We start from the raw sequence: 21,992 nt of genomic DNA, 5'->3' as shown, positions 1-21,992 counted from the left end.
GACATTTATCTTAAAAATTTGATGTCATAAAATAAAATCTGGGGGTTTTGGTATTACAAAAAAATAGTTTGGAGTATTCTTACCTTTTACAAAAAAAAAAAAATTAGTTTGAAGTAAATATATTACACAGATAAAAGTTAGGAATTTTTAGTGTCATAAAAAAAGTCCGAGGTAAATGCATCATTGTGAATAAAGTTTATGATTTTTTGTATCACGAAAAATAGTTTAGAGCAAACGTATCACTCCGAGCAAAATTTTGGTTTTTTTGTGCCTTTTTCTATTCTTCTTTTTCAATTATTTAAACAGCCAACATAGTGATGTATTCTAAACTTCAAAATTATATTTCGACGTTATGGCAATATAAGAATATGCATTTTTGACTATCCAAATGAGCAGCATAATAATGTATTTTCAAATCTATGATTCTGAATGGGTTTTGTAACATCCTAACATGCTTTTCCTGAAATTTGATGCGAGGGTGTTGAGAACTTACTCCATTAAGTGAGAAGCCTGTAATTTCTCCGTCTAACATCCACTTCACTTGGTCGTTGCAGCGTTGGGAAGCTCAGTTCGAGAGCTTCCCAACAAGCTCGATGTTTTCAAGTGAAATTACGCAGACAAGGACCCGAGCTTTTGACCATACTGGGGCCTGAGGCCTAGATAGACGAATTGGATGTATTTTCAAGAGAGTGACACTTCCAAAAATTGTCATAAACTATAACTTAAAGGTATGAAAAGTTTCGTTCAATTTTGAGACCTCTAAGGATGAATCTAAAATTCTAAAGACCTATTTGGTTATATGCCAAATAGTGCATGATTCTATTTTTTCTCCCCGGGACAAAAATAAATAAATAAACAAAAAATGTGTTTAATAATATTTTTCATTTTCAGTAATAGATTTAAAATAGAAAATGACCAAATAGTGGTTGTCGGCTAGACAAGGACTACCAACCTCCCCGGCTAGAGGAAGCAGAAGATGAGGAAAAAGATAAAAGAAATAAAAATGTAATAAAATTATTCAAAAATTAAAAGAAATGTCTAAAGAATATAATTTTAAAAATACTATTTCTCAGTATTAATTGTTTTTCGAAGCATAATAATTATCAAACGCACTAAAAAAAATTTCTTTTCTTTTTGGGAATCCAAAAGTTTGACCGAAATTTGACTTGTCATTACTTCTTCGTCCAATCAGCTTGGCTCTTGCTGTACAGAGATGCCCGTCGTCTCTGGTTTCATGACATGGTATTGAAATCTAGAAATTGCAAACTTCCCGACACCATGAAAAACGGGCAACGGATCCCGAAGGATCAATAATTTACTGTCAAATTCGAATGGTGGTGTCAAAAGATTGTCTTGACGAACAGAAATCGGTTTCGAGGCACAAAATGCGTTTCACGCTTGCATCTCATCGGTCAAGCTCTGGTCAGTCCAACTTTCCTTCGAAATCGGGCCAAAATTTGAGACGTGGCGAGGCACATGTGCATGACTAATCTCTTTTTGTCAATTGGTCAATATTGAAAATTAAACTGTGTTTCTAGAAATGCCTTTTCTCTTGCCAAAAGTTAAGTATCATAGCAAATTCAGCTCTAGCTTTGGTTAGTCGCCAAATGGTCCCGACTCAAAACGTGGCTTCGCACGAATTTTTATTTCTTTTTCTTAATTGCATCATTATATAGTTTTTGAATGATTTCTCTGTCGTGAGTTGTTACATCTGGGAAAGAAAACGAGAGTGTGAGGATGTTTGATCATTAAGATAGGGCCTTTTTGGATAATCAATTCTCAACTTCTTTTTGTAATTTCTGTTAAAACTAGTCGCCCCAGAGGTTCAACCTAATTTTTCACGCTAAATTAGTTGGCTCCCTGTAATGATATATGATTTTAAAAAATACCCATTATACTTTATTTTTGGCCGAATAAATAAACTCCATGACTGAATGCTGGTGGAAAAAGCCATCGGTCATGATCCATGTGCACCTTACGTGTATGTTGGACTAGTCATACTCTTTTGTCCAAGGAAAAATAGAAGGCAAATAATAGAAAATGATATTGGAGAGAAAGATGCAATTCGCAACCGCTAGGGCTATGGCCCCTGCAATGTGCAGGGCGGCCGGGGTCATGGCCCTCGATGCGGTCCCTTGCCAAGCAGCACATGCACACGGATAAGGGAGCTTGGTGATCGTAGGTAGTGGCTTGACACGAGATGGCAGCGAGCGACGATCGGTTATCGTGGACAAGCAGTGAGGGGATAAGAGACGGAGGAAGGGCTTGTTGGGCTCGAGGATTGTTTGTGCCATGGGAGGGACTTTATTAGGTGATCGAAATCATACATTCTCAATGCCAATGATCGATGACCGAGCATCTTCTAACTAGCAACAACTATTGACCGTTGTGCGAATGAAATGATGATACGAATGATCTTTGAACTATGGTTTAACGCGCATTATGGTTCATTGACTTTTAATTTGTTTTAATGTGGTCCATAAACTTTTAACCTAATGTGCAACGTGATCTTTAAAGTTTTTAATTTAATTAATGTAATCATTGGACTTTTGGTACGTGTTTAATTTAATCATTGAATTATATGAAAAATGTCAATGTTATCATTCTATTAATTGAACATGTACCAAAAAATTAAGAACCACATTAAACAAATCGAAAGTTTAGATATCACGTTACGCATTGGTTTACACTTCAAAATCATATTGAGCTAATTAAAAGTTCAAGGACCGCGATTTAGAACCACGCTAAACAAATTAAAAGTTTATAGATCACATTGCATATCGAGCCCAGAGTTCATAGATTACTTATATCATTTTTCCTTGTTTGGCATGCAACAAATTAACTCTAATTCAGAAAAGATAAAATTAGGGCAAGAACATTTGTTGGCACGGAGATCACATTGAGCTTTTGAAGTCTCCCCCACATTAAGCAAAGAGAAAAATAAGAATTTATCTCCAAAACAACTCGTTTTATGAGAGATCGAACCCTGCATACATTAAAAAAAAAAAAAAAGAGAGAGAAAGAAAGAAAACCCTGCACATAGCTTCACTCATTATTCTAGAACCATAGGTTGGTTAAATAAATCGAGAATTTCCAAATGAACATTCGCATTAATGATTCGTACTCAAATACCCAATAAAATTATTAGCAGATTTCTATAAGAAAAACTCAAATCGATCCTCTGAAATTCCTTCATATCAAACGCTAGCGCATCCATCGTCCTGATTGATTACTGCTTTAGTCATCGCGCTTTATGTCATTAATTAAAGCTAGGAGACATAATCATTGGGACATCTTTGACCATGACATCTCATTATCCATTGTGGACCTGCTTAAATGGTCCCATTAAACGTCCGAAATTTCCCCCTCCCTCCTTTTTTCCTGTTATATATAGTTCATAAAAGCTAATAATGATTGAGATAATTTTAAGTTAAGATTTCCCATTACTTGAATGTCCGGACATGAGATGATCCAGTAAAAATATATTTGAATTTCGGAAATTATCATACTGCGATTTCACGCCAGCCACCAACCTAACTTTACATGATTGCATCTTTGACTTTAAAATTATTTTATTAGACTATTCGATTCCAATGATACCATGCTATAGAAATTTTTTTTTAATTATAAAATTACTTCCCTAGACTAATAATTTCAGTAATCCTCTGTCCAGCGATCAGAGGATTACTAGATAATTTTTTTTCTTTTTCTTTGATCGTAGTAAACTTTTACACTTCTAAAATTACTTAGCTCGTCCGTACAATTTAATTAAGAAACTACGATGGCCCCTAACAAAGTTGGCGTTTCTCATCGTAGTCATTAAAGTGGTTCGATCTCTTTTTTTCTTTTTTTAGCACTTTGAGCTTATCTTTTTTCTTTGGCATATAAGCATATATTTTTAGTTGGTCTAAAACTTGCCAAAACATCATTATATATTTAATAAGCACATTCCAATAAAAAAGAAACCCCATGCATTGGATGCGTCGGGCATATCTATGAGCAAATCGGAGAAATCTAATAGAAGGACGAATGGTATGGACGATCAATAAGATAGACTCTTTTTCTTTTTTTGGCTTTTTCAGCCATGATGGATAAGGTCAAGTCGAACACACAACTTTTGGATGTGGAAGGAACTATAGAACAAATAAGAGGCGATCGCATTTCAACGGTAATTTTAAAACGGTTGAGATAAAATTAAAAAAATTAATTATGAAGTTAACCGCATCATTATTTTTTATATAATTATTATTCCTAACTTTTTTTAATGATTGTTACATTTATTTTGATATTTCTGTAATTATCATGCGAGTTTTAGTTTGTTTTGGACTATCCCAGGCGAAAGAGTGATTTAACGAAAAAGAAAAAGCAAATCATAAAGAGTTTCAATTTTGCCCTTGAAAAATCACATATTAGGCGAATGTAAAAGGAAGAATAGACAAAAGGTCGACAGCTGTCACAAAATGAAAAGTTCATAAGGGTTTTGTGTAAAATTTTAAAGTTCAAGGACAAACGTGGACCCTCCTGAAAGTTTAAAGGATTTTTCTGTAATTTTTGTAATTTTTCCTAACTTTTAAAGTCATCTTATAATTTTTTCATAACATAAAATTCAAATAGCTTTATCAAACAATCAACCCTACATTTTCTTTTTCTGAGTAATCTCCTACATTGTTTTGACACCGCAAATCCTTAAAGTTCAAGTAGGATGATTCAAGATTAATATTGAAGTAAATGGTATGATCATGAGTGAACACTACATGATTTCTTTGTAAATGCTCTAAACTGTCGATTAAATCCTTACTATAATGGATTGTTCATCTTATTTAAGAAAAATATAGAAAATGCAGCCAAGGAGATTCGATCATGGGTGGACCACGGAGCTTTTTATTGCTTTTTAGCATTGGTTATTTGCAAACGGCTACATATCTTTTTTCCCAAGATATCATGAATCCATTTGCAAATTGCAATAACTTTGCCTTTTATGAACATAGTCTATAGCAAAGAACTCCTAGTACAAGTGAAATCATTATTTCAACAGTTCGATCAGTACATACTACTTTGGAATCATTCAATCCAATATAAAAGTTTACAAGGCACGACGATTAGTGGCAAGCAAAGTGAAATAAATCGTCATGGTGGTGCTTTATTCTTATATCGAGCTCGAGCTACTTTTAAGTATTTTAACTTGGTTTCGTTCTTAATTGCACCAAATAAAAATGAATAGGCGAACCGTATAAATATTTTTTTAAGTGAAAAATTGGAGAGGTTTGATACGAATTTGAACTTGAATTTTCCATTTATGTTGGAAACTGAAAAGAAAAGGATGGATACTTGTACTCCCAAACAATTATCTGCATTAGAGCCATTAAAATAAAATAAATTTGGACAAGGACCGGTAGGCGAAATAGGAAAATAAAGGAGGAGCATCTAAAGAATGGTAAAAAGCCACAAAAAAAAATCCAAATTATTGTCAACTGTAACACATTTTTATTTCGATTTTTTTATAACATTAAAAGCCTCAAATTTATATGGTGTGACACTTGTACGGTGCTGCAAAAAAAGATTTCGGATAAATGTGTGAGAGAGTTGGCAAATTTTAGATTTTTTGTGGCTTTTTCTCTCTTAAGAAATAGGAGCTCGAAGAGAGAAATTATCCAGTCCGCGGGTATCATCAAAACCCCGTGAACCCAGGCAGCGATCGAATCACCGCCGTCCGTGCGCGCGTGCAAGCCTCCTTATCCGGGCCCGCGCGGGGATCCGTGAACCTCCGATGACGTGGCGGCCGCATTCCGCGCCACGTCCGGAATCGTAACGGCCGTCGCCCGCGCCGTCAAGGGGCGAAAGAGCCAGGACCGGGCCGGGGCCGTCAACTCTCGCGGATCGGGACTGGCCAATCGGGGGCGCCGGACCCGAGGCCCTGCAATTAACCGGAATGGATAGGGAATTCCCGCCAAAAAGAGGGGGCGGGGATTGAATGGGGAGGGGGGAGTGGGAAAAGGGGTGAGCGGGTGGGGCCCGCCGGAGGAAGGAGGCATGACCTGCGGAAAAGGACAGTACCGTTAGTCAAAAGGGCGGGAAGTTTCTTCGTCTTTAGCTTTTTCGAATTTTCCGCTGTTGTTGTTGTCTTTTGGGGAGATTAATGTTTCGATTTGATGGGTACCGTGGTGGGGTCTCTCTCTCTTTTGATAAAACGAAGGGTGTAGCCCTTCCCAGTCCCTCTCCCCCAACCCAACCCTCTTGGGCAAGCTAGTTTTTTTGTCATTTACTTACTAATCCTCTTTCTCTTCCCTTCTCATTTTACGGCGCGTGCCACTGGTAACGATATCCTTGCGTTCCATCGCTCCACATATTAATTGAGATAGGATATGATCGGTCAGATGAAAAGCGACACAAATTGTTCTTGAATTTACCTAATATGTGATGTCGTTTTAAACTTTTAATTTGTTCAATATAATTTTTAAAATTTAGCATATTATGCAGTGTCGTCCCTTAATTTTTTATTTGTTTGATGAATCTTTAGACTTTTAGTATGTGATCAATTTTATTCCTATATTTTAGAAAATATTTAATTTTGTCATTCTATTAATTGGAGTGATTGGAATTTATCGATTTTGCTTCCAATCCGATAATTTGAACGGTGAGACAAAAATAACGTTATGCACAGATTATCCACATAAGATATCCAACTTAAATTCAAATATAATGATCAATTTAATTTAGTGTATGTACTAAATTAAATGTTACCAAAAAGTTCACATATCGCATTAAACAAATTGAAAGTTTGGGAATGACGTTGCACATTCAGTCAAAATTTAATGTATATTTATGTCATGTCCCCTAAATTTTTTAAATTTGAAGTTATCCCATCATTCTTTTGATAAAATATTGGGATCGTAGTAGATATTACTAAATTTAATTCTATAAAGTGTTTGATAAATTGCTGTGATTTCCCATGGCAACCACAACATTGTTGTGGTGGCCAATGGTTCACCCTCGACAAAAATCCTCTTAGTGTGGGGGCAAGGACAGTTAAGGGAAATTCCCCCATCGACCCTGCCAAGGCAATGTGACCATAGCTCAATGGTCATCGGTGTTAGGTGGTTGGAAATTGAGACCCCATCGGAGAGAGAGAGAATGTATGTATCTCCGGTGACCACTGCTCAGCAACTACGAGCAACGTTGTTGGCAAAATTGCTTAAGCACGAAGAACTTTCTTTGTCCCTAGAACAATGAACGGATTTTTTTATTTTCTTAGATTTTTTTTTATATCAATATTTTTGTCATCTTGGTTGGTGTTATTCGAGGCTTTATTCAACCTAATTCAAATATCTTGTCCAAGGCAGTCATTAACCTAAGATGGGATAATTAATATCTTATATGAGCTACCAAACACCACCTTATCTCTTTAGTTACTTCATAATCCTTATTACATATAACTCTGATTTAGATGTCAACTTATTCCATCGAGATAGATTCTTTTCGAGACCCAAAAGGAAACTCACGACAAAAATTACAAACCATCATAGTCAAATAAAATTACAAACTAATACGAAACACATAACCTAATTCGACCGTACTCGTAATAAAATATGCAAAGCAACCCTTAACAAAAGAAAACAATAATATAATCCATGGAAGGTGGATATTCTAATGGCATGCTAGATCATAACCAAGATAGAAAAAACATTATATTTGCTGTCACGGACCGAACGAGGCTTTGAATTTTCCCGCCGAAAGCAAAAGCGAAGGGATTCCAAAAACTCGACAGTCGCTTTCAAAACATCCCGAGACAGATGCGTTCGTTGCCGCATCTTGCTTTGTCTTGTCGTGGTGGTGGGCGGTGACGGTGGTGGGGACTTTCCTATCGTCTGCCCTCGTCCCCGAACTGTTCCAAGTCATTCGAAAAAATTCAAAACCCAGAAACGGTCGGGGGCTTCTTGTTTCGGTATGCGATCGCAAGACGACGAGGCGCACGAAGATCTCTCTTCCCCCGAATGGTCCATGCGACGACTCATCGATCCCTCGTCGTGATGCTGTGCGCGTCTCCGTGTTCACATCTGCTCCTGGAAAGGGTGGTGGGGGCCCCTTTTGCTTGGCTAAGGTCGTTCTTTACCATTTCTTCCCTGCAAGATTTTCTCGAGGTGACGAGCAAAAGCGGGTTGCTCTCGTCCGGAGAAATCTGACCCTGCCAGCAAGACCCTGCCCAGACTTTGCCGGCAGGGTCATTCTTTAAGCTTTGTGAGGCACCTGAGAATCCAAAGAGAGAGCTGAATTAGACAGGCTTCTGTGGCGGTTGATCTGACTCGGCTGTGGCCACCTCCGCCATGGCTGCTTTGAGGGCAATGGCGGACCCATCACCGTGGTCACGGTTGCGTGTGGAGAAGGGCAACTAGGTCAAATTAGTAGGCACATGAGATTTCGCAAGATTATTGCTCGCTATTAAAAAAGCGAAAATTTATTAGATAAATGTGTGATTTGATATTTATGTATTCTAATAGAGTAGACTTGATTGAATAATTAAGATTAGAACTCAATGTTTAGGTTCATTTATTATTTAAAAAGTACTAAATTTTCTTCGTGAAATGGTCGGATGTTGGTGGGCTCACCCACTAAATGCGCTGAGCAAGGAGGGCATTGACAAAGAGCAAGGAGTAGCTAGATCCACGATCAAGTCTAGCTGCAAATGTGTGACTATTATTTGCCCTTATCCTCACATGGATTAATTGATTACTTTAGAGAGAGGAAGAGAGTCCCAACAAAAGTGGACTTAAGAGGGGTCAATTTGATGGGAAAATGACGCTGATTGCATGAAATTTGAATCCAATTGACAAAAATAAATTTCAATGAAGATATAGGACAAAGTTTAAAAAAAGAAAACCTAGCGGAATCAGTAGCTCATCAATTTTTACTCATTGAATCTAAGTAAATAATTGCAAGTCATTGTGATGTGAAAGAGTTCCTAACCATCCTTTCCTTGATCCCTCAAAAGGAAATGTTTCTTAATCTTAATGCGCCTGATGATGATTCATTTTTAGCTGGTTGCTTCATATACAAGGTGTCGAAAACATTGCAACGTTTGAAATGTCTTCGGCAGATAAAAGAGATATATTTTTCTTTGTTATTAATTAATTATTAACTCGTTGAGGAACTGTCTTTTGAGGATGTTGGAACCACCCGTCGCTATGGGACAAGAATTGTAGGATCCACCTAATCTAAGGATACATGTGAAGTGGTATGGCATACATTGAAGATATAGTCCATAGGATCTAGATGCTAATATCTTCTTTTCCGCAAGAAGACAGCTTCATTTCTTCAAGAACAATAGATATACACATACTCCATTATTCCAAGGTCGGGGAGGTGTTTACTGTTTGGTTCGGCAAAGCTGCAATCTAAAACCTCTTTTGGCTTTTTTTTTTCATAATCAAAGTTAACTCTATAGCTTTTTGTAAAACATGAAAAATATTTAGACGATGCACATACTACAAGCTTGAATTGCAAGGAAACAAAGTTAATAAGTTAATTTTCATTATTGTCAAAAGATTCAATCTAAAAATTTAAATCATTAGGTAGATATAGATAATATGCATATAAAAATATTGCCACCGCATATTATAGTCAACACTCCATCGTGTGTAACTCAACTCTTTATGCATGTCTGACTGGGCTTAGGTTTTTTCTAAAATGGGCACGATTCATATCTTGTGTAAGTCAATTGTTGCAAATCAAAAGACGAGCACCGAGTTAAGAGGGGAGTGTAAGATTCAAGGTATTGACACATGCTTTGATACAAGATTAGAATATTCAATCTAAAATCTAAACATCTTGTTGTAAATTCCATCCATCCAAATACATCTCTCTATTTTCTTCTTAGTTACAACCATTTACCATGAAATTACACTCTCGGAACTGAAACACCCACGTCGATAAAACACACAACATTCCCATCAAATTATAAAACCGAATATTATAATCGCGACCGGCATGGTCTTGGGAAAAATACACGACTCGACACCTGTCGAAGATTAAAAGAGCATCGGATACCTATGAGCTACTGCTGCACTCGCATGGTTCAAAAGGCTACACAAAAGAGACGAAAAAAGAAATTATTTCTTCCGCTTTGGCAACGCACGGCCCCCTTCACATGCACAGCCGCCAGCGCAGCCAATCAGAAGAAAGGTGATGGCGCGGTCAACCGGTCAACGGTCAAACGGTCGGGCTACTTTCGAGGAGGTGCTACCACTCCAAGGCAAGCAAGCATCCTCAAACTCTCGGTTGATCCGTCACTACAAGGGACCAAAAACAGGAGGCGGTAATTTTCTATGAAATATATTGATTGTACTTTTTCAAAATAAAAGAACAAAGAAAAAAGGGTTTAAGACCATACATTAATTGAAATACCTGACATATTGAATAATGATGCTTATAGAGGCAAATGTCAGTTTTGCCTGTATGAGTCATGGGATCAGGTATAAATAAATGGTTTTTTTTTTTATTCATTCCTTTTCTTGTCTCTAGATATATAGCAAATGGTGGCAATTGCTGTGGTGGCAGAAGCGGATGTCGCATGTCTCTGCAGAAGATGTTTATTGTTTACAGGCAAAAGATTATGCCACTACTCTTTCCAGCCAGGAGCCCGTCGATTTAAAAAATATATATTTTTAAAAATGATTGCTTGAATTAATTAATTAATAAAAATATATTTTTTATCGATAGTAATTTATGTTTAAATATTTTGGTGGACAATAAAAATATTTTCCGTTCATTCATTTTTATAAGTAAATAAAGGGTTGCGTTGAAGTGGAACTAAGAGAAAAAAGGAAATAAAAAATTAGGGGGAAAAGGGAAAAGAATCAGAAAAAATTATATGCCAACTGAGTCGTCAGATTTCCTTATTGATGTTGTGTCTAAATCTTGAGAGAACGACTTTACCTAACTATGGAAAAGGGAATTTAGAGGATCCTGATCCACTTCGCGAATTTGACTCATCGGCCTCCATAGAACACACAAGAAATAAAGATTAAGATGAGGATCACTGTAAAATACTATCATTTATGTGTCACGGTTTCAAGATTTCCGCAATCTAAGGGACCATGCATGATCCGGGAAGACATCACCAAGATTCCCACAAAAGCTTCCTGAATGTTCCCAGAGATAGGCAGGACGGTAATTGTGCGGATAAATCTCTCAACATAAATGCCGATAGGTAATAGGTTAGAAAATACAATCTCGTTCATTGGATTGAAGGATAATTAATGGTTGTGATCCGAGGGCCACTAGTGTAAGAAGCGGTACCCTCCCCCTCATTAGAAAATACAATCTCGTTCATCTGATTATTTCAAAGTTCCATTTTCTCGTCCAGAGCTTCTCTCTTTAAAAACTCTTTTTGAGATTTAGTGAGGAATTGATACCAAAAAAGACTTGATTTAGGCGCTCCAACGAGGCTTAGGTGCACCAACAATCCCAACAATCCAAGAGAGCCTAAATCACCGCACAGTCTTGATCCGATCACATGCCTACACATGCCTACTCTTCCCTTCGCTAGACCACATTTTGAACCATGGAACCAGCTTATGTATTTAGCAGGTCCGCTAGATCAACATAACATGCACTGGTCGGAAAGGTGAAAAATAATCCTAAGTTTTCTTTACTCAATTTTGTCCATTACAAGTACAGGATCACTGAGTAAAGGTGAAGAAGTTGATATAAACAACGATGTACAAGCAACAATTGAATACACATATACAAATGAATGTATGTAATGTACACGTGAACTCCAAAGTTATTGCTGTACATGTAATTCCACTGTAATACTCATTATCAACAGTCGGGTTTAGCATAGCGGGTGCACCTGATCACACCCCTTATACTCCAGCTACAAGGACCGCCAGAATGAAGTTTTCCAGGAGAGCTATTGCACTTCTTGCTCTATTTCAAGGATATCTGCATGTAAAATCTAAATTAAGGGGCCATTCTGTTGGTTAAACATTTCTGTAGCTTCAACCATTCTGTTGGTTCAGGCGATACATGAAGCCATGAAAAATACTTTCGGAATTGGACAAAAGGTGCGACACCCAGCAAATTTTTTTTTTAAGCAAACTAATGTAGGAGTTACTTATTAAAAATGACTGAAGATCCAGAAGTGCTCCCTAGAAGCAAGAAGAAAAATTATCTGGGACAATGGTTTGACAATTTGTAATTTAATGCAGCCATTAGCCAAAAGCTCATGGCACGCAACTCAATTGCCAAAATGTTTCATTGAATATATGGCACACAAGACAAAGTGAAAGTCAAACCAGTTTTCAACGGTTTCCATGGACCACATGCCAGACACAAATCATTAGCACTTCAGTGCCGAGTATCGTGGGAGAAACTGCTCTCAACACCAGAAAAAGGAGAAAGTAAAAGCGAAGAGGATAAAGAAAGAACATTCCATTCCGGTCCAATCAAAACATTAGCACTCCCTAAGCTTGTTAGGAATTTGCATATGAATATTCTTTTTTTTTTTTGGCTTAAGAGGTACAAAGTTCTCTGACATAATAATTTTAAGACATTGCTGAATAAATCATTTAATTTGTAGTACTAGCCAAAGTCTGGAAGAAACTCCAAGTACGTTTAGAGCATTCAAAAATGTTGAATTATATTTAAGAAAGATGTGTTAGTTTAAGTATTTAACCTGACTAGGTCTGTGATCAAATTACCCTTCCTGAATCATCATGGAATTCAGTCACCTATGATAACGACCTACTGCAAAATATCCATAGCCTAGACTGCCAAAAGTCATTTCCTTTCACTTTCCAATTTCCACTACTCGTTCATTGTTCCAATGCTTTTGTAAATCATAATAGAAATGCTATCTTTTTTGTGTCCAGCCAAATGTACAGTCACCACAAGTATCCTCTCACTCTACTCATCAATTCTACTTATTTCCTCTCTTTGCAAGAGGCAAAGCCACTTAAGCAAGCCAATTTGACTTATGTATTTAGACAACTTAACTTGAGGATAGTGACCGGGCATAGCTGGTGATGTTGCCAGAATGCAAGCCAAGTTCCTAAAATAAATTTTCTATAACTATGAATATTTAACAACTAAGAGCGCAGCTATTAATCATGAAGAAAGTATGAATGTACTGAGAAGTTAAATCTCCGAGCTCGATCGATAATCTACTTCATAGCCAACATACTGAAAATGTAAAATCCGCAGCAAAAATGATTGATTACCAAAAGAATATCCTCATCTGTGCCAAATGATTTGCGGGCTTCACCTAAGCATCTTGATGTAACTTTATCTTGCTTTCTGCACAATTAACCGAATTTATTCTCCCTTTAAGGAAAGAAAATAAAAGTTTATTCTCCCAATGTACACTAGACACCCGTGTAACAACCAATTCCAAAGTGTTTAAGAAAGAAGATCTTGAAAACAAGAACACCCAAATCTCAATAAAGATATTCTCAAGATCAATCCATGCAAATAGTACAGGCAGACATGCTAAACTGTTATCTTCCAAGGCAAATAATCCCATCAACAAGGTCGCTATAGATTTCAGCCTTTTTTTACTAACAGGAGCAGCCTTTAAGTCATGCACAACAAAGATGGACTTTTAAGTGAAATAATCAACAAAGTCATTTACACAAGAAAGCAAAAGATTGCAATGGAAATGGATCAAAGCATATTTCACAGGTATATGCATGCACAGATACACACACAAGACACATCAGCGCATATGTCACGGGCACATGAGTTTGTAGACGCACACAAGATACATCAATGCATTTGTCCCAGGCACACGCCTGCACAGATGTGCTCAAGGATTTCATAGATGCCCCTAGCAAATAATTATTTCTGTTAGGAGATCATATGTGAACTTCTGTTGACATTTGTTACCATATAATAACCACCTAGCGTGCCATAGAAGTTAATCTAGATTTTATATGCTACAATTTCCTTTTTCCCCAAGGGATTGCTTATTTGTGGCTGATGCTGAAGGCTAAACTAATGAATTATCACTGATTTCCACGATATGTTTTCCGATCACTCAATGAACTAATCACATAGAAGGAGAAAAATAGTAACTAATCTCCAAGATATTGCATGATTCTTTTTACATCAGGAAGAAACTGAAGAGCTGAAGAATTAAGAGAGATACCTAGAACTGGCAGGATCTCTTATCTCGAACTCATCTTCGTCTGCATCATAGCCGCATATCACAATGTAGTGACCTAAAGTGAGACATGAGATCCATGAATTGACACAAGCCATATTTGGAATTCATAATTGGTTTGTCATGAGAAACATGTTTAAGTGAGGAGGGAACTGATCAATTAAAGACAGAAATAAGATTATGGAAGTGAAAAGTTTTTCCACCTTGACAGCTAGTCCTGCAATGGCTTCTTTTATGTGAAATCAACATTACAAATTCTAAAAGCAGCTCAACAATTGACTTCAACAGTTTCTTTTTCCCATTACTAAATTCAAACTGACATATGATGTCTCTGATCTAGTCAAAACATAGAGATGCACGAACTGACTGACCCAAAACAAGAGCTCCATTCTTTCAGCAAGTAGCTCTCATATATCCTCTCAAACAAGGAAATACACAAATCTAATCAGCAACAAGGCTGCATAGAAGTACTTGACAATCTTAAAGGTACAAATAATCTCAAATTGAACAAAGTGCTCCTAACAATGGTCATCTTTTGCAGAAATTCTGTAATACTAAAATATAACTCTAAGTATCACACCTGCGCAAGAAAAGTGATAAAGTTACCTGTATAGCTAGGCCCACTATCCCCCAAGCCAGAGGCACAAACATCCTCTACCCACGATCTACTGCAGTAAATAATTCGGAACAAGCACATTAATCTCCAGATCTCAGAGAAAAAGTTGGTCTATAGAAATAAGTTAATGAGGAGACAAATAAGCATAAGTGGAAAGTGTGCTAGTTACTAGGCAAGAAGGACAAATTTAAAAAAAGTAACGGCAGATTTTGGATGAGCTATTCATGATGAGAAGACAGTTGGAAGGAAAGCTAGCAAATGGCGATAAATTCAAAAGGAATAAATTTTACAGCGATTTACCTTAATTTATGTTGATCAACCAATGCAATTGCAACATATTTTCCAGACAAAATTAACAAAGAGATTTGTTCTTCACTGATTGATCTGCACTGTTAAAAGAGAGGGTTCATCAACTTATCTCAGGAATGGTAAGATCCTAGTGATGTTCGAGCAAGTTAATAAAAATGATACAAACATAGAATGTTGCAATAAGTTGACAATCAATCTTGCAATCACTGAGTTTACCCGTATAGAAATTCCTGCTTCTATAGCCTCACAAAAGAGTTTATTCACTCGAACTACATCCGTGGGCAACTGGTCCTGTAAATAAATAGAGTAAAAACTAAAGCAGTTAAAAACTTCCATTGGGAAATCATAGCTAGATGATCATGTTGATAAGACAATAACTAAAGAACCTGTATTGATACCATACGAGGAAGGATCCTCAAGAACAGATAATTCCTCTTTAAACGTAGCTTTTGGCTTAATATTTTTCAGAACACAGTATGATACTCAACACGTAATTTAATATTAAGGAGGATATAGCAAAGGACAGAACACAATGGCGCAAAAGCACGCATGTGGTCAAACCAATCCTGTGACAAAAAGCTTCATTTTTGTTGTTGTACAATTGACAGTGAAACATGCTTAATAGAAATATATCAACAGTACAAAATTTACAAAGTACAATATCTGACTAAAAACAAAAACATCACTTTCACAACTCGCAAGTTACACTAACGTGTGGAAATGTTAATATCCAAAAAAATGATTACCTTGTAAAATGTTTCATCTGAGTAACCTGGATTTGCACCTAATGTCACGGTGTAGTAGAAAAACTTAACAGAGAACTTTTGTAATAGGTATGCCAGATCAACTGTCCATATGCTGTAAAAGTGAGATCAATCCAATTTATTATAACTATATCATAACACATACGGAATGATGTGAAAATTGGAGCAATAGGGGATACCTGTTTGTACAGCACAGGTCAGCCAATGCGTCAACACTGCAAGTTTCAATGCCAATAGTTCTCAAAACCATTGATATACAAGCAAGCCCACAATCCCATGAAAAAAGCTGATTTACATGTGGCACCTGTCATATATTTTACTATGAAGGAATAAATTTATGGATCTGGCTTCAGAAAACCAAACAGTACATATTGTTTATCAGAACCAGACACTAACTTCAATAAATTGTGCTCGAGGCAATGCTTCCTTATGGCATTTCCCATCCTCCACCAAACTCAGGTGTCCCTCACCCGATCTTTGAACTTCTACACTATCGTCGTCTTCTTCTGGCTTGAGAATCTTGTTTAGTAGAAAATATAAAGGCCACATAAGTGACCAGATTGGATTATGGAATTTCACTGAAAGCACTAAAACTCATCCATGAGTGCAACCCGAGAAATGATTTACTGACTTAGCTTGTGAAAGCAACAGCTGTCTCCAACTAATGGCTGTCATGATGCCTTCATGGCTCATGTACACCAAAACTTCTGTCATAAGTAGGAGGAAGAAATCAAATTAAAAGAAAAGAAAATAAAATGGAAGTTCCAATGCGGTCTAGAGATAAACATGACTTCCAAAGTAGCTCACTGAGCGTATTCCCGGCATTTTGGCATACATAGGCACAGAGTGTTGGCGAGTTGCGATGGTCAAAAAGTGCGTGGTCATGAGACGAGGCGATTAACCAAGGACGCACAGCTCCTACCGTCATGGCATCAATGCAATTACATCATTTGGTTCGCAGCATACAATCCCCGTACTCCCATACTTTAGCAACTAGCATATAATGAAACTAAGGAATCCCTCTCATTAGCCAGGCGCTGTTATCTTCTCGAAGTACCGCCCCCTCCACCCCAAAGAGGAAAAAAGAAGAAGAACCTTTCCAACATACATGCACGCCTACATACATTAAGTCAACTAAAATCTGCGTTCACATCAAATCCCAACCCAAGACCGCCAGCGTTTTACAGGGGAGGATCAATCGGCGAGCAGAATCATCGAATTACAAAACGCAGGGACGCGGGCACAACACAGACGGATTCTGCGCGCGATTCGGGAGAATCGGGAAACTCCCCCGCAACGAACAGCACGCGCGTCGCAGTCAACGGATTCTCCACCATGCGCACGCACGCACACACCAGACAACCGACAGAAGACACGCTACGACCGCAACAGCAAATTGCAGACGAACGAGAGAGAAAGCGAAGACGATACCGGCGGAGAATCGCTGGAATCGCGCCGCGCGGGGGTCCGTATCGGGGAGCGGCGAGATCGTATCCGCGTCCGCCCGGTTCGATCTCCGCAGCGGTTCGTCGGTCGCGGCGGGAACGGAACGGCGATTGATCAACCGGCGGCGGAGGGAGGAGGGAGGAGAGGCCAGTCGTCGTCTTCTTCTTCTTCTTTCTGTCGTTATTGTTGTTTGTTGTTATTGGGGAGATATCCAGCCAGGCCGGGCCCGCTAGTGCATACTGGAATCGGTGACGCGGCGTCGTTTTGCGGGACTCGAGTCAGAGAGTCAACGCGGCCGCCCGACCCGGAATGCAGCAGCTTGTTGCGCTGTGTAATGTAATAAAACTGGATAACATGTTGGACCGTTTCAAATCACGATTGAAATATGTACCAAGGGAGGTGCATGGCACCGAAATTCCTGGAATATCCTTTAAAATTTGAATGAGCAGGGACACCGTAATCATCGGTTTTAATGGTCGATTGCGACTTACGACTTTAGTATTTCACATGAATTATGAAATGCATAATCTATTACATATGATGTAGATTTTTATATTTCCAGAAATTTTAGCATTAAATCAATATAATAAGAAATTAAGAAGATAGCTATATTATGAATAATTTAATATCAATTCATGAAAATTTAGATAACCGCACTAAATAGGGAGCAACTAATATGATAATTATATTAGGGATAATATTAACATAATAGGTAGCTATGTCTCATCAAGATAACATAATTATTATTATTTCAATTGTTGATCTATTATTTAATATTTCGTCTAGTAATGATATCATATGCATTTAAAGTCAAAGTAAATTAAATTAATGTTATAATTAAATGATTAATTTAAATAATTTAAATAAATTTAGTCATAATTGACATGCATTTTGATTAAATAAATAATCTAACATTGGCAGAGTGAGTGAAAGAAAAAGATAGAGAAGGTTATTTTGGAATTATCCATCACAACCTGTTTGTAATGGCTATTATACAGAGGGGAATTCATTTGATAACTACTGCAGCTTTGGCTGCCATAGGAATTTAGCTGTAATATTTAGTAATGCAAGCAAACACCGTAATAGATAGTCAATGCAGTTAACCTGTAATGTAATAACCGTTAATCAAATGTAATGTTATTTTTGCTGTTTTGACCTAATTTCGTACTACCTAGAATTAATAATGTTTATGGAGTGATGATCCAACCATGTCCCTCTTCCTTTGTCCCTCTTCCTTTGACATTATACACCTATAGTCTTTATACTTGTGTGTATCCCAAATAGTCTACGGACTATTAAGGGTGTGTTTGGAGAAAGCCTTTGCATTGACTTTAGATTAGAAAGTTTTTATGAAATGGTGAAGTATAATTAAAAAGTGCATTGGGAACAACTTTGATATAAATGCTCTTTGGAAAGAATTATATTTGTAAATGATTTTAATTATATTTTTTTGAATAATAAAAAGAAGAAAATTGAATCTTGATAACCGGTGGTGATTAATGGATGTTGATCGGATTAGCGACACGGCTAAAGTGATAGGCCATCACAACTCGGATAAGGTTAGATTTGATTGTCGGCAAGCTAGATCTAATGCCAGTGAACTAGATCTGGCACTAGCGACCCTCGTCTGAGATCACCTTGAGATCATATGACCCCAAGTGAGGATCATTGGCACTAGATCTAGCTCTTTGGCGATTAGATCTGACTTCACTGGTGATGTTGCATGTTGTCGATGTAGGTGAGGGTAGAATTGTAATTTCAAAATCTTAGTAAGAGCAAAATTAGAAAAAAAAAATCATTAGCATTAAAAAAAAATGCTCAAACCCAAAGCTAGTGGGATTTGTATTGGGTTAAGAGGCTTTTGACTCAAAAACATTTGATTTTTTTTTTCTTGCCAAACATCTCAACTTTGACACAAAGGCCTTCAAAAGTCCAAAACTCATCCCTAAAGTTGTGAGTGTTTAGGACACATTTGACAGCCCGGATAGGATAATTCTATCCAGTGTTTGATGAAGTTATATCACAAACCACAAAAATCATTCATGATGTTACTTCATTGCTTAACTTGTAAACGTTATAATGCTACAGAGCCCCCGTACTTCAGCTGCTAGCATGCCATAAGACGAAGAACTCTGTATTATTTAGCTACGCGCCGAAATGTTTATAAATAACAGAGCACAACGCCTCCACACATAGACACACAAGATTCAACTAAAATCTGCGTTCCCATCGGACCTGATTCCATGACCATTGTATCTCGTAACGAAGGATCGATTGGCAAGCACGACCGACAGATGGAAACTCAGATTTTGCAGATCAAAGAGAGAGACAGAGAGACGATACCGGCGGGAGTCGCCTAGTTCGCTTTAAGCGGTTCTTGCTGGAGCGGCCAGATGATGCTCTTCTTCGCCTTCTCGGGGGTTAGGTTGTTCCTCTTCTGCACGGGAATGGAATGGCGGATCATCAACGGGAGGTGGAGAACGCGCCCTTTTGTCCGCCCAGCCAGTACAGCAGGTACCCTGCTGGAATCGGATATTTCATTGGTGTCCTTCGTCTGCAGGCTGCATCGTTTTGCTTCGCATGATTGATTGAGATCAGAGAGTTGTCGGCCCCCGATCCTGTCTCTTTTCGGGTATTGTTGGGCTCTCTATCAGGCCCAATTCTCCCTCCCTTGTCTCTTCATCTTAGGCCCATAAGCTGCATCGTCTCTCTCCATTCGGGCTCGGGTAGAAACCCATGCATTATTCTTAATTTATGTTTCTAATTTTTGAGTTATAATTTTGCAAATTCAAATATGCAGTTTTTACCTATGTGCTTTGTAGTTCCTTTTTACCCATGTTCGGTATTTTATGTAGCAAACAAGGAGTTAAAAAGAAAAGAAGTTCGCATTTGCTCATTTTAATTCTATTGTCTTGGCAAGAGGAAATGTACTTATTCTTAATTTAAATGTATTTTAAAAAAATAAATCTACTTGTCCTATTGTGAAACTATGTGTAGCCACAGAAGCGTATACGAGTTATGCTACATGTGGAAGGTTAACTATATGAATTATGCATTTCAAGAGGCTGCATAACGTGCATATGTAGAAGTTGGACATTTTGCATATCTATATCTTAAGTTGTAAGTAGTATATAGATTTGTTCGCTGAAAATTGCACAAATTTTGTTGACCATTTCAACTCTTCAAATTTTGATTTCGATTGTAGATGATGTTGAGTGTGTCAAATCCATTTTGATTTTAATATTAAGAGATGCCTTCAGAAGATTTTCATTATTGCATTTGTAAGGGGGAAATTATCAAAAAAGTCATAAATCCATTGTAGTTGTGTTAATCTAGTCCTAAATCTTTTGCATTTGTGTCAGTTCAGTCCATCCGATCAATTTTGGCTGGCCGTGTTGACATGGCTTTTTAAATAGTTATTTTAATGTTTTTTGATTTTTTAATATTATTTTTGATTTTTCTTTTATTTTCTTAATTTTTTCCCTTCCCTTTCCCCTAACCTTTGCTAGAGAGGGCTGGCTTTAAAAATGTCGCGTCAGTGCCGGTCAGCCAAAATTAATCAGATGGATTGAACTGGCACAAATGCAAAATGTTTAGAATTAAATTGGCAAAAAAAAAAACACAATTACAATAGGTTTGAAATTTTTGATAATTCTCCCCATTTGTAAGCGTCCAAATCAGATAATCGATGTAATGATTATTCTGAGATTATTATGCATATCAAGAGAGTAGTAGATATCATAAGTTGCTTTGCCAAGACACAAACTCGAAATTTTTAGGTGGGTTCATAACTCTAAATAAATTCATTTTACTTTTCATGCATCATCAATTATAATTCAGGACTCTTACCGATAAGAATTTAAGTGCATGAACCGAGAGATTCGTGGATTCGAAGACTTGGCGGATGAAGAAAAAAATGTGCTAAGTAACTTTTCTCTCCCCCGTATTGCTAGGAAGACATCATATTCATCATGGAATTTAGATTTTTTTTTTTGAAAATCATCTAAAAATTCCTAAACCAATTACATTTTTACCAATTAAATTTATACTTTTTTATTATGGTAATTAACATCATAAACTATTTTGGTTGGAAATTGCTGGCTTGAATGCCAACCAACTTACATAACACGGCTGTCGTTGGCGTAGACAATTTTTAATAACACTTTATTTTTTCCAATTTTTTTGTTTATTTTTTATTATTTTTCCTCCCTTCTTCTTCTCTAGCCGGTTGTTGGGTCTCGATGACCAGATCCAAGGGTTGCCTGGCGAGTTTGAGCCTCACCTAGCAATGGCAAGATCGACCTCACCTAGCAACAGTGAGGTTCACCCTCGCTAGTGGCCGGCGTTGGTGAGCTTTGCCAGTGACCAGCGAGGTCAAACTCACCTCTAGCCGGTCATTCGTGGGGACTCGGAGACCTGAACAATTGACATTCACTCTGGCAGGAGTGGAGAGGAAGAGGAGATGGAGGACGGCAGGGAGACTGAGGTGGAATTTGCTGGCAGCAAGAGCCATTACATCAGGAGAGTGTTAGCAGCAAGAGCCATCACGTCCACATTCAATCCACTTTAATGATTGGTATTTATTAAGCTTGTAGATATGTGTATCTATAAAATATTATAGAAGATATTAGAAATTAGATCTTTATCTAATCCGGCCTCATCTTATCCAATAACAAATAGCATTACTCCTTTGATCCTA

General features: G+C 37.4%; 1 protein-coding gene across 6 annotated transcripts; it reads right to left on the bottom strand.

The window, feature by feature from the left end:
• Positions 1-11,621: 11,621 nt before the first annotated feature.
• LOC104421703 (guanylyl cyclase 1) lies at positions 11,622-19,806 on the bottom strand. Of its 6 annotated transcripts, none has more exons than XM_039303867.1 (12): positions 19,637-19,799; positions 17,279-17,620; positions 16,479-16,554; positions 16,244-16,366; positions 16,027-16,151; positions 15,830-15,941; positions 15,300-15,374; positions 15,075-15,163; positions 14,765-14,826; positions 14,144-14,216; positions 13,218-13,293; positions 11,622-11,940 (listed from the first exon to the last, which is right to left on the bottom strand). In XM_039303867.1, exons 5-12 carry the CDS (start codon positions 16,095-16,097, stop codon positions 11,926-11,928), a joined length of 573 nt encoding a protein of 190 aa, XP_039159801.1. In that variant the 5' UTR covers positions 16,098-16,151; positions 16,244-16,366; positions 16,479-16,554; positions 17,279-17,620; positions 19,637-19,799; the 3' UTR covers positions 11,622-11,925. The 6 variants fall into 6 exon arrangements, with proteins under 6 accessions (XP_039159801.1, XP_039159802.1, XP_018720012.2 ...); XM_039303868.1 differs by having other exon boundaries at positions 16,479-16,551; XM_018864467.2 differs by having other exon boundaries at positions 16,027-16,166; positions 16,244-16,554; positions 19,637-19,802.
• Between the last annotated feature and the right edge of the window lie 2,186 nt (positions 19,807-21,992).

The sequence above is a fragment of the Eucalyptus grandis genome, chromosome 10 (genome assembly GCF_016545825.1).
Source record: "Eucalyptus grandis isolate ANBG69807.140 chromosome 10, ASM1654582v1, whole genome shotgun sequence".
NCBI classification, from domain to species: Eukaryota; Viridiplantae; Streptophyta; class Magnoliopsida; order Myrtales; family Myrtaceae; genus Eucalyptus; species Eucalyptus grandis.
Note: the sequence above shows the minus strand (reverse complement) of the source record. Positions and strands in the feature narration are given on the sequence as shown.